General features: G+C 45.1%; 2 protein-coding genes across 4 annotated transcripts in view; one reads left to right on the forward strand and one right to left on the reverse strand.

The window, feature by feature from the left end:
• The window catches only part of TOMM6 (translocase of outer mitochondrial membrane 6), a 466,247-nt gene that overhangs the window by 331,076 nt on the left and 120,566 nt on the right, over positions 1–14,605 (reverse strand). The window lies entirely within an intron of this gene.
• The window catches only part of CCND3 (cyclin D3), a 67,778-nt gene that overhangs the window by 34,942 nt on the left and 18,231 nt on the right, over positions 1–14,605 (forward strand). Inside the window, exon 1 of one of the 3 annotated variants that reach the window (XM_032785840.2) lies at positions 12,225–12,617. The exons of the other annotated variants lie outside the window; for them this stretch is intronic. Coding sequence (XP_032641731.1) covers positions 12,420–12,617 — 198 coding nt within the window. The 5' untranslated portion in view covers positions 12,225–12,419. Of the gene's footprint in view, positions 1–12,224; positions 12,618–14,605 lie in introns of those variants that run through there. 3 annotated transcript variants of the gene reach the window in all.

Below are 14,605 nucleotides of genomic sequence, written 5' to 3' on the forward strand. Positions count from 1 at the left end.
GGGATTTAAAGGTCCCACTTCTTCTGATAGAGGCCACACCTCTTCCAGTTGAGGCCCCTCCCCCTCCGCAGGACTCTGGAGTACCGGCATATCCTTTAAGTTACTTTCACCCCTGCCTGTAATTCAATCAGTCTCCCCCAGTCCAGCTTGGAGTGGTCAGAGACTTGAATCTACACTGCCCATCCCCTGCTATTGGCAGCAGGTAATGCACCTGCCATTTAATATATTAGATCAGGTCACTCGGACTCCTGTTCAGAGACTGTCCCCACCTTCTGCATGAGTGGGTTGAAAACCCAGACAGAGGCCAACGCCACTCTTGCCCATACCAGAGAGGCTAGGTCGCTCAGTCTGGAAATCATTCTAGAATGTTCTGAGGCTATTGTAAAACTCAGACTGGATGCTTGGGGGTTAGTCTCTTCTGCTAAGACTGAAATCATTCTAATGCCTTTGTCCTTCCAAGGATCTGGTCAGGAATGTGGACATGCTTTTCCATAGATATTACCTCCATTACTAAATGATTAGCACCTCAATTGTTCAGAATAATAAATAAACATAAAATAAAAACTGTGACCCCACCTCTTTCCCCCTTTGAGAGCAATGGGAGCTGCTGGATGTTGAGTTCTTTTAAAAACTGTAGCCCTTGGCCTAGCTTCTCTGTTCTACCTTCCGCCTTTTATCTCTCTTCCTCTTTTTACCAGTGTGTGCATTTGTCTCTCCAATTTTTCGCTATATGTCCAGGGTTTGGAAGTTAAAATCCTTTGTGCTGCTCTCCGGCTTGACATTTGCACCCAGATCCTCAGTATGAAAGACCCCAGTGCCTCTGACATGCTCTTGGAACCTGGGTGTGGGAAACAAAAATCTCTATTTCTGCTTTCCATCTTGTGGGCCTTTCAAACTTCAGCCTGGGAAATGAAAGCTCCCTGCCAGGCCTGGTGGTTCCATTTCCTCATGTCACCTCACCAGCTGAGTCTCACGTGTTGGTTACCGAATGAGTGGAGCAATGCAATTCATCTCAGCAGGGCGCTGAGTGCTCTGCAGGCTTTTTTTTTTCACTCATTAACCATTGCATCTACCTACCCACTCAGTTTCTATCATTTGCCATAGCGCACTGGATAATGTTCTATTCTTTCTCTCTCTTGGGCCATGCCTATGGCTTTGAATTGCTCTGGGGATCTTCGTACTGATTCAGAATCTGACAAGCTCTCCACTCCAACATACGTAGGACCTCATTCATTCAACTCAATGGGCATCTTTCTCTTGACTTCCTTGGGCTTTAGATGAAGCCTGTTGGGAGGGAGGGGACACTTCTGTTATAATATAAAGCTCCTGGAAGGCCTGAAAAGCACAGTCCCTGCTGCCTGCACTGAGGCTGTGTAGATAACCAGCAGCTCTGATGCTTGTGAAGGGTGGGAGTTCTGTGCTTATCAATGATTCAGGTCTGGACTCAGGCTGGCAAAGAGTCTTCCTTACCAGAGCAGCAGAGGGGAGCGAACAACCGTACTTTCCTTTTCAAAATGGTCCCCTTGGCTGAGCTGTCATTTGCCCCATAATGGGAAATAACCTGTATGGGACTAGAGTGACTGCTCAGCAGCTTTACAGCCCCAAATCAGAGCAACGGAAAATGTATGCAAATGATCATTGCCTGGAGTAGGGCATGGGGCAGAGATCTGTGGTACAAACCCTGCATGAGGACTGAGCCCATGAGAATACGTCTGAGTGGGACCCTCCAGTATGATTCTGCCTCTGTCCTGCTCCCTCAGAGAACTGAGCTGTGATTCAGCTGTAGTCTTGCCTGTTCACTGTTGCCTAGTGGTTAGAGCACTGGAGTGGGCTTCAGGAAGCCTGGCTTCTAGTCTGGGCTCTGCTGCTGGGTGTTCTTTGCCTTGGTTTTCCTGTCTGTAAAATGGGGATAATCATACTGACCTCCTTTGGAAAGCACTGTCTAGGAGCAAGGTGTGGTTATTACACTAGCCCAGGGGTGGCCAACCTGAGCCTGAGAAAGAGCCAGAATTTACCAATGAACATTGCCAAAGAGCCACAGTAATACGTCAGCAGCCCCCCATCCACTACCCTCCAGTGCCTCCCGCCCATTGGCAGCCCCACCAATCAGCCCTTCCTCCTCGCTCCCCACTCCTCCCACCCACTGGAATCAGCTGTTTTGCGGTACGCAGGAGGCTCTGGTGGAGGGGGGAGGAGCAAGGGCATGGCAGGCTCGGGGGAAGGGACAGAGGCCTTGGGGGAAGGGATGGAGTGGTGGCAGGATCTGAGGCTCAGCAAGGGGTTGAGCAGTGAACTCCCCACAGCACATTGGAAAGTTGGCATCTGTAGCTCCAGCCTTGGAGTCAGCGCCTGTGCAAGGAGCCGCATATTAACCTCTGAAGAGCCACATGCGGCTCCGGAGTCACAGGTTGGTCACTCCTGCACTGGCCTTTTCCCCCAATACTTCTCACAGCTGCTAATACTGGTGCAGCTTCAGTAGCTGCAGCAATGGTGGGAACCCCACTGTAGACCATTTGCCACTGGACGTCCATGTTTTAACCGCTGTGTTGCCTGGATTTACTGCGGGCGATGGGCGAGCACTAGCCAACACTAGTTTAGGGCTCCCTCCATTGCTCCCACTGGTGGAGCTGCACGGGTAGTAACAACAGAGACTTTTACGGGGGTGGGGGAGCCAATGTATAGCATGAAGTCCCCTAGATGGACACTTATAAAACAAAGCACATCTTTGAGTGTCCTAAATCTTGGAGCGATCTGGTCAGCTGAGCCAAGGAGCCAGCCTGCCCAGCATGCTGCTCGCTACTGCAGATGTTAGCACTTGTTTTGGGGACATGGTCTGTCGGTTCATCTTACAAATAAATATACTCTGCTACAAAAATAAATCAAGATGCACTCATGCCTATTCACAGGCACCTATTGGTTTTTCAGTTTGCAGTGGGAAGGAAACTTGCCACTTAATTGCTACAGACAATATCCTGCTAGCAGCCCAACCTGCACGTCACAGTTCAGTGGATCTGATTCTCCATTGCCCCGGGGTAGTGTGGTCAAATCAGAACTGTAGCATTTTACGTCTTCTTTGCACTGGTGTAAATCTGGAATCACTTCACTGAAGCTGTGCATAGATGTAAGTGAGGTGTGTGTATACATTCTCAGAGCTTCTTTCATTAGCATGTTAATTAATGTAACGGCAGATTTATTTATAGGATTATATGTAATGATAAGAAATTTGCTAGTAGAGATGCATATATATTGTCTTTTATTGTGGATATCTTGAATATTATAATTGAAAGTGATACAATGAAGTCTGCTTTTGCAGGGAAGGGCGTTCGTCTTATGGAATGTGGTCTAGGGCTTAGCGGAGGGGATTTGCGTCAGAAGAGTCCAAGTTTCTATTCCCACCTATGCCACTGACTCCTTGTGTGGCTTCGGACAAGTTACTTCACTTCTCTGTGCCTCAGTTTCCTCATCTGTAAAATGGAGATATAATAATACCTACCTTGCAAAGGGTGTAGTGAGACTTAATTCACTAGTGTTTGTAAATATTTGGATGGAGGGTATTAGAGAAGGGCCTAGTGTTATTCCTCTCCCTTTGATCTGTGACAGGCAGTGTTTGAGCAGGGTGACAGCAAAGCTATTGGGTGATCCTTGGGACAGTCCCTTAGGTTTCAGACCTGCGAGTCTGCAGTGCACAGCACTTCCATGTATGCAAAGATGGAGCAGTCACTAACCTCCATTCTGCTGGAGGAACTCAGATATCCTCCACTCCCAGGAAGAAGCTGACATGGGACTAAATATTGCATTGATTGATGCCCTGTGAAACCTCACTGAAATCAATGGGGTGTAAATCAGAGCTAAATCTGGACCCTCCAGTTCATACTCTTCCCCTCTAGGAAGCCATTCCAGGGTCAACACAAGATTTTCCCTGTCAGTTATTCCAAGGGTGCACTGAGTGTAGCTAGCAAGCTTAGTATAAAGGTTTATTGGCTGGAGGGTGTGGGGTTTGCTTTTAGTTCAGATCCCTGTAGTTGTTCTGTCCAGCCCCTGTTATAAGGGATTAGCAGTCCAGGTGCTGTGCAGCTGGGCGAAAGAAGTAGGGCCCTTTCTTTCTGCCCTGCCCCCCTTGCCTTGCAGCCACTACACACCTCCATAGATACACATACACAGAGCCACATCCACACCCCTCCCCCCCCCGTGAATAGCATCCACACTAAAAGGCGTGGAACCAAATCCAGACCAGATTCTTGGTTTCATCTGAGTCCCGCCCACTGACATCAGCTCTGAAGCTGGCCCGCAGTGCTCTGCTTCAGAGTAAGGCTCTGAGTCCATTGGGCCAGTGAGCAGCAGGGTAGGTTTAAATACAAGCTTTAATTTAAAAATATCATAACGTGTGGGTCTCGCAGTGTGGATACTTGCCTGTTTATTTGCTTTTTTCTCTCTTCAACTCTTCTTAGCTGTGGTTTATTACTGTGGTACCGTAAGTCCGTGATCCTGGTTCTTAGCAGATGAGCCTTGGGAAAGGGGACATCCCTGCATCCACTCTCCAGCCTTGCATTCCTTTGGGTGAAGGGATACATCCCTTGCACACACTGACTCCTACACCCAGCTCTTTTCGAGGCAGAAGTTTGAATCTGAATCTGGGTCAGAACTTTTTGGCTGCTCCCCCCATTGTCTACAATGGATCAAAACTAAACACTATGACTAAAACCTCCAAATCTTAGGAAGGTTCAAATCTAGATCTGGACTCTATGACTTGGGCTCATCATTGAACTAAACACTTGGGGGCCAATCCTGACTTCTCCCCTAGAGCCACAGAGTGTCCCCTAGCAGCTGAACCAATGAGATTCTCTCACACAACAATGGGGAGGTGGATTCCTGTGTTCTGCTTTGGGGGAGGGGTTGAGCTCAGCTCGCGGGGGGACTGGGTACCAAGGGACAGCTTGGGGCAGCACTGGAGGATTTGTAGTTATGTTTAGACTTGCATGGAGGAGGCACGTTGGGGGTGTAGAGTGCCCACCAATCTCCCTAGGCTCTTGTAGAGCAGAACAACACACAGCCTTGTAATGAGGCAGGGTAGTATTGCCTTAGACTATAAACTGTTTGGGGTAGGGCTTAGGAATAAATATTTCAATAAGAATTCAGACTCCATTAATTTCTGTTACTTACAGTAGCTCTTTTCATCAGAGGATCTCAAAGCACTTTACAAAGGCAGGTAAGTGTCTTTATCCCCATTTTACAGATGGGGAAATCAAGACACAAATTAGGAAACTGATTTGTCTATGATCACACAGCAGAGCCAGGAATAGAACCCAGGCGTCCTGACTACCAGGTTTTTTGCCCTATTGACTGGGCCATGCCATTTTATCAGTGGCGGGATTGGCGAGGCATTTTGTTGGCTTTTCCATGCAAACAAAAATAACATGTAGCCAAAAGTCATTACAAAAAAAAAAAAAGATTTAAAACTTCTTGGACACAAAATATTGTGTGCAAAGCCTGAGTAATGTAATCTACTCGGGGTGGGGGAAGGAGAGAAGAAGGAGTGACAAGGGAAGGGTGTGTTAAAAAATATATTTTATATGTAAAATTTACAAACTCTTTTTTTAATTTGCATGAACTGTAACCACAGATAATCCCCTAAAATTAACTAAATATAATCTCAATTTGGGGGCTTTCCAAGCCTCAGTTTGATTTCTGAAATTGGATAGTTTCACCCTACTTTGTTTCTTTCTTTCCTACTTGAATTTGGTTAGTTTCTAAAAGGCCTGGTTCAGAGACAAAACCAACCATTCACCAGGTGATGCCTGAGTTTGGTACATTTTTGAGTCAATGAAAATGCAATTTAATTTTAGATCATATTAGGAAAAGGGAAACAAATGCACAGAAGCAGCTGCTAAAAATGACAGATGAAAGCTAAAGACAATAGGTACTGATGCTTTTTGTAAAAAGTCAGGTGAAGTGCTGCTTCCAGGTTCATTGGACCAGATCCTCAGCTGACGTCCACCAGCACAATTTCTGTTGAAGTCACTGACTTCATTTGGAGATACAAGTGCTCAACGTTTCTGAAAATCAGGCCCAACATGCCCCACAACTGAGACACCCAAAATCAGTAGCCATTTTTGGAAGTTTTGACGCAAGTGATTTGCACAAGGTCATACAGCCAGTCAGTTGCAAAGCCCCATTACAGGGTAAAAATAGAAGACATATGATTTCCCTCTTCATAAGAGTGACTATTTCCTATCGCTGTTTAGGTCTGTTCTGCAAGCATCCCAAGCTATGTGTTTGTATACAGACAGCTTTTGTACTGCTTTAACCATATTGGTTTAGGAACTAATATTGCTTGTGTGGACACAGCTAAACCAGTATAAAGGTGTTATAGCGGTATAGATTATTCCAGGGGTAGACAACCTATGGCACACGTGCCAAAGGCGGCACGTGAGATGATTTTCAGTGGCACTCACACTGCCCAGGTCCTGGCCACTGGTCCAGGGGGCTCTGCATTTTAATTTAATTTTAAATGAAGCTTCTTAAATATTTTAAAAACCTTATTTACTTTACATACAACAATACTTTAGTTATATATTATAGAATTAGAGAAAGAGACCTTCTAAAAACTTTAAAATGTGTTACTGGCACGCAAAACCTTAAATTAGAGTTAATAACTGAAGCCTCGGCACACCACTTCTGAAAGGTTGCTGACCTCTGGATTATTCCCAGGCTATTATGGTATTAGCACTTGTATACTGATATAACTACATCCACACTGGAATCTGTACCAATATAATTATAATGGGTGTAAAAATCACATCCCTGACAGAAATAGTTAAATCAGCTCTGTGTCAACCAGCTCAAAAAGAGAGCTTTCTTCTTCAGAGGGCTTGTTCTACAACGTGATGCAGTTAAGGATTGCTGACATTCAGTGTTCTACAGCTCGGCCTGATGATATCATCATGAAGTGGTTACTTGTACTCAAAAGTTTGACAAGGTCTGAGGAAGTGGAGCATAATGGTTGCCATTATTAGGAAATAGCATTAGGACATACATCCCATGGGTCAAATCCTGCAATATCAGGCCAAACTCTCCTTGAAGTCTGTGGGAGTTTTCCCTGAGAACAGGATGATTAAATTATGAGAAAGGACATCAAGGAGCCTTTAAGGGTTGTGTTTAAAGCATGGGACCAGGGGCCAGGACTTCTGGTTCGTATTTTCGACTGTACCAATGAATTGCTGTGTAACCTTGGGCAAATGACTTAACTTCTCTGTACCTTAATTTTCCCCTCTGTAGAGTGGGCATCATAAGCGCCTGCCTCAAGGGGTGAAGTGGGTCATGACGTTTAGCTAATTAAGATTTGTAAAGTGCCCTGAGATCCTAAGATGAAAAGTATGCAGTATTATTATTAAACTCTCACATGAAATGGTGTCTGTTTTTTAGTCTCATTTTGGGTATTTCCTACAGTAAATTTTATAGTTATTTGCTCATTCATGTCGGTTTGGTTTTCGGGGCCTTCATGTACATTAATCAGTTTCACTATGACATCACTGATAATGCTTTAGTCAGGTCTAACAGAGAAGAAAGAGGATAGTCAAGCCCTGGACAGTTCAAAGTTGAATGAATAGTGTCTGCAAAAGGCAAAGACAGAAGTATGGAAGATGTACTCCGCCATGTCTATGAACGAACATCATGGTGGTGCAAATCAGTGTAGCTCCATCAAAGCCAATGGCACTATGTTGATTTACACCAACTGACAATCTGTCCCAAACTGGATCTGTTTATTTAATGAACAACCAGACATATTTCTCCAGCCTTCTTCCTAATGGTGGTCTGAATGTGAATTTGGTAGCAGCTGCCCATCCACAGAGATTCTGGACCTATTGCTTAAGTGCCCCTTTAAAAGCTCCTAGTGCTGGTGACTGTTTATACATCATCTACATATCAAAAAAATGATCCCCCTTGTGATTCAGCAAAGGAAAACATTGCTGGTTTGAGATCCTGGAGGTCTAGAAACCCTCAATTTTTTTTTTCTCTGAAGGAATTTCCTTTTTTTACATTTCTGACTTCTCTACCACTGAAGCCAGGAAGTTGTCTATCCATGATCAACAGTGACCAAAATTTGGTTTTCCGGGAATGTACTCCCTTCCCTCCACACAAACTCTTGAAGTCTGTAATTTGCCTTTCTAGCCTGATAATGTGGCTGGCAGATGCATCAATTTTGCCAAGTCATCATCTGGAAGGAACACTTTCTCTTTTATGCAACAGCCTTCATTTCCCTGCTGCTTCTCCCCCCACACCTCCCAATGCATTGACTCCAGCTTCAACATATTTCTAACAATCAGGCTGAGTTAGACCCACCCATGGGACACTAAGCAAACGTGAGTGAGACCATTATGATGTCTGGTATATGACCTGAAACTTTCAATTTCAAAGGACGTAGTCCAGAAAATGTAGGGACCAAGAACCCAGCGCTGTGGTTTCCCTTTGCTTGGCTAAAGAAAATAGCTGCTGTCTATTTTTACTGAAAATGTGGGATTTGAGGCCCTCCTCGCTCTGTGTACAAAACAAAAGATGCCACCAACAATAAAGGGATGGGGTGGGGGTCACCTTAGTATAAATCCATCTGACTGGTGTACAGAAATGCTCTCAGGGATTCTTCAAATATTTCATGCCCACACAGCAGGAAGTGAAGGAAGGTGGAAGAAAGTTGTAATGGGAGGTGGATTTTTGGAATGTCTTATCACCTATTGTATGCAATCTAGTTGTAGCCGTGTCCATCCCAGGATACAGCTGTGTGTGTGGCTTGAAAGTTTGTCTCTCTCACCTTGTCTGTCTAATAGCACCTACTGAAATTCCCCTTTTCCATTTTAGGACTGGGATAGAATCAATATAATTCCACATACATTCGCCACTTTACTCCTCTTCTGTGCTATGTTGCTGTAAGATTTTGTGTGAGTGTTGTGTAGCACACCATGCAATCAGTACCAAGATACTATGATAGTTATGATAATGAGATCATTAGAAATGGCATAGATAGATAGATAGATAGATTAGATAGAAAGAACTAATGCCTGGTCCCATATTCCTTGAAGTAAATGGAAGTTTTAAGTACTAGGGTGTGATTTATATCAAATCTGGTATGTACATGACCTTCATGTTTATGGAGATATAAAATGAGCAGCATTTTGAACTCTGAAGACTCTGATCAAAAAAGAATTTTTTCTCTTTAGGGTCAATGTTCCTGAACAGGGCAGATAAAGGCTGTTGTCTTGTTTTACTTATGCTCAAAAATAAACAAGTTTATAAAATGTGTTCTTTCTTGGTTACTGTTCTTTATAATGATTGAACATAGATTTTTAGAAGGTCAAGCAAAAATATTAGATGCCTCAAAGTGGTAGTGAATACAACTTGGGGAGAGAGAGAGAGAATAAGCTCAATGATCTGGTTGGTCATTCAATCTCTAACTTCTTTGATCCTACGTTCTTTTAAGATGAAATGTTAGACATTACAAACCTATTTCCTGGAATGCTCCTGGAATGCCTTATACTAATCTAGTATTTGTACTACTGATGACAATCTCCATCTTAGGTACATGACACTTCATCCAACATGTCCATGATATCTGCGTATTCAATTTCTCCTGAACATGGTGACTACACATCTTTTTTTCCAAGCCTCCTCTTAGAGATTGCTGCAGATAAACTGAATTTTGCCCACCCCCTTTTGAATCCATGGGTCAGCTACCACTCCTCAGCACACCTAATGTGGTTTTAGCACAGTAACACTGCAGCATAAATTGCTACATGTGGCCCTTTGCAAAGCGCCTTCTTTTGAGACATTTAATCCCAGACTGGATAAAGCACTAGAAAATAGAGTAAGGAACAAATGAATGGAGCAGATGATCTAGAAAGTATTTTCCACCACCAACCTCTATGATTACATGATTAATCACCCAGCTTCCAACTGTTCCTACAGTTGCCATATTACAGCATTGTGGTAGTGACAAAGTTCATATGAGCTGGCCATTTCATTCTAATCCTTTCCCTTTCATATTCAGAATTATCTCAAAATTTGACCTTTTGGGCTGAAATTTCTCATGCTCACTCTCAATCTGATGAAGATTTTAATTTTTTAGTTTGAAATCTGGAAGCAATTGCATTCAGCTCTTTTTCTAATTCTATACCTGCAAAGGGAAAATGTTTTTTCATTTTAAATGATGCATTTTGACTTTCTTTTGAGCTTGGAAAACTCAAAACCAGAGTTAAATCTTCACACTTAACATATCAGTAATCTGGAAAGTGGGCTAATCTGTCCTAAATTTGAAAAAATGGTTTTAAAAGAAGAAGTTTATGAACTTTTGAAAACCATGTGTAGAAACCATGTGCTGAGCATACGCAGTGCTTTGAGTATGCAGACACACGTAATAAAAATGTTTTAAAAAAATAATCTCCCCCATCATTGCTCATACTAGTGCAGCTCCAACAGCGTTAGCAACACCAGGAACGCTAATGTAGATAAGCCAGGTATTAATTATTATTATTTTAATTATTTGTATTATAGTAGCGTCTAGAGGTCCCAACAGAGATCGAGGAGGGCCCCATTGTGCTAGCCACTTTTACAATCACAATGAGAGATAGCTCATGCCCTAAAGAGTCTCTGGTCTAAAAAGGCAAGAGCTCAGGATAGTTTTCAAAAGTTCAGAGTGTGTTATTTCAAAACCATTATTACATGCTGTTAAAAACATCAATAGCTGTGGAAGCCTTGTCTACACAAGCTCCCAATGTTGCTATCTCCAGGGGAGCTGCACTAGCATTAAAAATACTGGGATGGGTTTTGGAGAAAAAAAGCCCAGTACAGACATCCTTTCAACAGACTCACATCTGATTGTTCTCATAGCTTCCAGGAGTCCTAGATAAAAATAGCTGCAAAATTAAATATTGAAGAGACTGAAATAATCAATTAACAGAGCTGGCAACCGTTCTGCGAGTTCCAGATTGTCCTGTTTTGAACCAGGTGAACCCATGCCCCATGAGGAATACTCGTAATGTGCTCACGGATCTTGAAACTTGATGTGGTTTCGACACAACTGGATAACATTGGTGGTTGCGCTGATGATAGACAGATACTGTCGTAAAATATTACTAATGCTAATAAGAAATAATAACAACAAACAACCCCCCTGCAAGTGATTCCGTCATCTGGGTTTCCGCAGTACAATCTTTCTTCTTACTTTCTGTTATTTGGACTGTAAATTCTTTGACTCAGGGCAATACCCAGCACGTTATCTGAGGCAGTGTGACACTGATGGATTCTGTGTGATGTTTTGTCACCTAGCATCACTGCAGCATGATGATGTTTTGAAGCAATTGATGTCTTGATGCAGGATCTTCATAGAGTGACCAGATGTCCTGATTTTATAGGGACAGTCCCAATATCTGGGGCTTTGTCTTATATGTATTAGTCTGCAGAAGAGAAGAATGAGGGGCGATTTGATAGCTGCTTTCAACTATCTGAAAGGAGGTTCCAAAGAGGATGGCTCTAGACTGTTCTCAGTGGCCCAAGTTGCGGGGGGAGGGGACGCTAGGTTGGGTATTAGAAACACATTCATAGGAAGACGGTGAAGCCACTGAATGGGTTACCTAGGCTTCCTTAGAGGTTTTTAAGGTCAGGCTTGACAAAGCCCTGGCTGGGATGATTTAGTTGGGGATTGGTCCTGCTTTGAGCAGGGGGTTGGACTAGATGACCTCCTGAGGTCCCTTCCAACCCTGATATTCTATGAGTCTATGAGATAGGTGTCTATTACCCCCCACCAAACCCGATTTTTCACCCTTGCTATCTGGTCATCCTAGGTCTTTGCAAGACTGCAATGGGTGAGCTTGGGTCCACTGGGTGGAGTGAAGAGTCAGTGTCCCTTCCCACTGGCTGTGGAGTAGCCACAGTAGCAAGAGACCATGAAATCAGAAAGCGGAGGGGATTTTGGGGGGCTGGGGTAGGCACGGCTTTCCGATGCAGTGGTGGCAAAAAAAGAAAATTGTGGGCGGGAGGGGGAGAATCCCTTTTATTGTTTTTAGTCTAGAGCGCATGGGCGGAGAAACAGCCCCCTCCGCAGCAGGGCAGCCGCCTAGCCCACCAGGGGACCCAGGGGGCTCCTTTCCTGTCCCCCTCCCTCCGGCGAGGAGGGGCCCGCCCGGGGCCCCGCCCCTTCACTTCCCGACGTTCTAAAAAGTGTAACAGTGGAGCCAGCGTTGTCAGTGCGGCCGGGAGCGCGGGGCAGAGCGGCCGGGAGGCAGCTCGCTGGGTCGGTGTTGCCTGCTCGCCCCTATCCCCGGCTGGGAGTGCCCCGTCCCTGCCGCCGGCTCCCCCTTCCCCCAGCTCCGGTCCTGAGATCCTTGTCCCTGCTGCCCCCGTTCTCCCACCATTCCCCAGGATCCAGGCACATGGAGCTGCTGTGCGTGGAAGGGGGCCCCCGTGTGCCCAGGGCCGAGCGGGACCCCCAGCTGCTGGGGGACCGGCGGGTGCTGCAGAACCTGCTGTGCCAGGAGGAGCGCTATAGCCCCCGGGTCTCCTACTTCCATTGCGTGCAGAAGGAGATCAAGCCGTTCATGCGGAAGATGCTGGCTTTTTGGATGCTGGAGGTACGGGACCCCCCTCCCCTAACCTGGGTCCCACCCCTGTTCCCCCCAAATCCATCCTGGAGTCCAGCAACAACGCCTTTCCTTACCCTTTTGTCCCCACCGCAGACAGAGGCTGTGCCTGCTGGGTGTGGGAGAGAGGGACCCAACCCAATCGCACTGGAGTGTGAATGGAGGAGAGGATGTAGTGGGGTCACCTAGTGGTGGGGCAGTTGGGAGGGAGATTTTTTTTGGGTGGGGGAAGGCATTCGGTCTGAGGAATCTGTATCAGTTGGTAGGGGGGAAGCTTGGGAGGGGGTCTGGGGTGTCACTTGCTACAGGATGAGTTCCAGAGGAGACAGTCTGATGGGGTGGGGAGAAGCCTCTGGTTTGTGGGGGTTCAGTATGCAGTGGGAGGGCTCTGGTGGTCAGTCTTTTGGGGGAGTGGTTAGGCAGGGGGAATAGTGGGGTAAGATGGCATTTAAAAGAGGCGTCCTTCCCCCTGGGTTTTTGTAGTGATGATAGACCCAGGGTGCTTGGGAGCATGATTTCCACCTCTGCATATGGGGAATTGCAGCATTTCCTTCTGCACCGACAGGGCCACCCGCACCCAGACAGCGTGCTCTCTTCCACGCCCTGGCAGTGTGTGCTTTTGCCTCTAGGGGGTCCCACCCGCCTTACCCCAGGCCCCAAAACGGTCAGCTTAAAGTTCTTTGCCATACTGTGTCTAGCAGTTTAGAGAGCTGGAGTTCCAATGCAGCTGTAAGAGAGAGCCTGGATAAAAAAACATCACAACCTTCCACTCTGCTAAATTAAAAGCAATGCGATCCTCAGTATTAAACAACTTAATGAGGAAAATATTGGAGATGTCTCCATCTCTTTTCATAAATGATCAAGCAGTGAATAGTCTAGATTCAGAGGAAAGCAAAATTACACGATGAAGAAACAGAATCTGGATTGAATTCAGTCTGTTGATCTCTCTACCCCACTGGCTGTAGCGACAAACTGCCCGTTTCAAGCACATGCCAATGCCAACTTTTAAAATTATCCTCTATCTTAAATGTGCTTTCTGAGATAGTTACTTGGCTAAAAGCCGCTTTGGGGCCTGATCTGCAAGACACTGAACTCAGTAGGAGTTGAAGAAGCCCAAAGTAAACTTAGAGGCTGTATCACTGGGATTTCCTAGGGGTGCGGTTTAATAGGATTTGAGCTATTAAGACCAAATGTAGGTCATATTGAAGTCGGTGGCACAACTTCCATTGACTTCTGTGGCAGCAGGATTTAGTTCTAAACGCGAATCTTTCATTTTTTATTTTAAATGAGGGTGAGGGGGAATGCGGCCAAAATTAAATCTGTGAAATGAGAAGTGAGTCTATTTTTTTTTTAAAGGAGAAAGTCTCTGGCATGCGGTTTTATGTGGGTAGAGAGTATACAGGGAGACAAAGTTACAGTTTGAAAGAGAAGGATGATCTTTGCCATTGCACGGGGGGAAATCTCAATATTTTTGTAGTTCTTTTAAAACAAGGAAATAAATATGGCCGGTGTATTAATAGCATAGTTGAGGGAATAGAACAAGGGACTTAAATTTAGGATTCCCAGATTCTGTTTATGTCTGTCATAAGTGTGGTGTAGATAGAGAAGGGGAGCCAGGAGTTTGAACTCAGTTTCTATCCCTGGCCCTGCCAGTCATTCTTTTTGTGATGTTGGGCAAGTCACTTAGCCCAGAGATTTCAAAAGTGGCCACTGATTCTTGGTGCCTCCGTTTTTGGGTGGCCAACTGTAGCCACACTGGGACTGATTTTTTCAGAGGTGCTGAGCACTCCCATTCAAGGAGAGCAGAAAGTGATTAGCACATCTGGTCATTAAGACCTAGATGCTTGAAGTTGGGGAATCAGAAACAGAGGCACTCAAAATCAGTGGACAATTTAGAAGATTTTGGTCTTTAACCTCTCTGTGCCTCCATTATACCCATTTTACTATTTTCCCTACCTCCCAGGGGAAGGTGAGGCGAG

This window comes from Chelonoidis abingdonii, chromosome 4, assembly GCF_003597395.2.
Source record: "Chelonoidis abingdonii isolate Lonesome George chromosome 4, CheloAbing_2.0, whole genome shotgun sequence".
NCBI lineage: Eukaryota > Metazoa > Chordata > Testudines > Testudinidae > Chelonoidis > Chelonoidis abingdonii.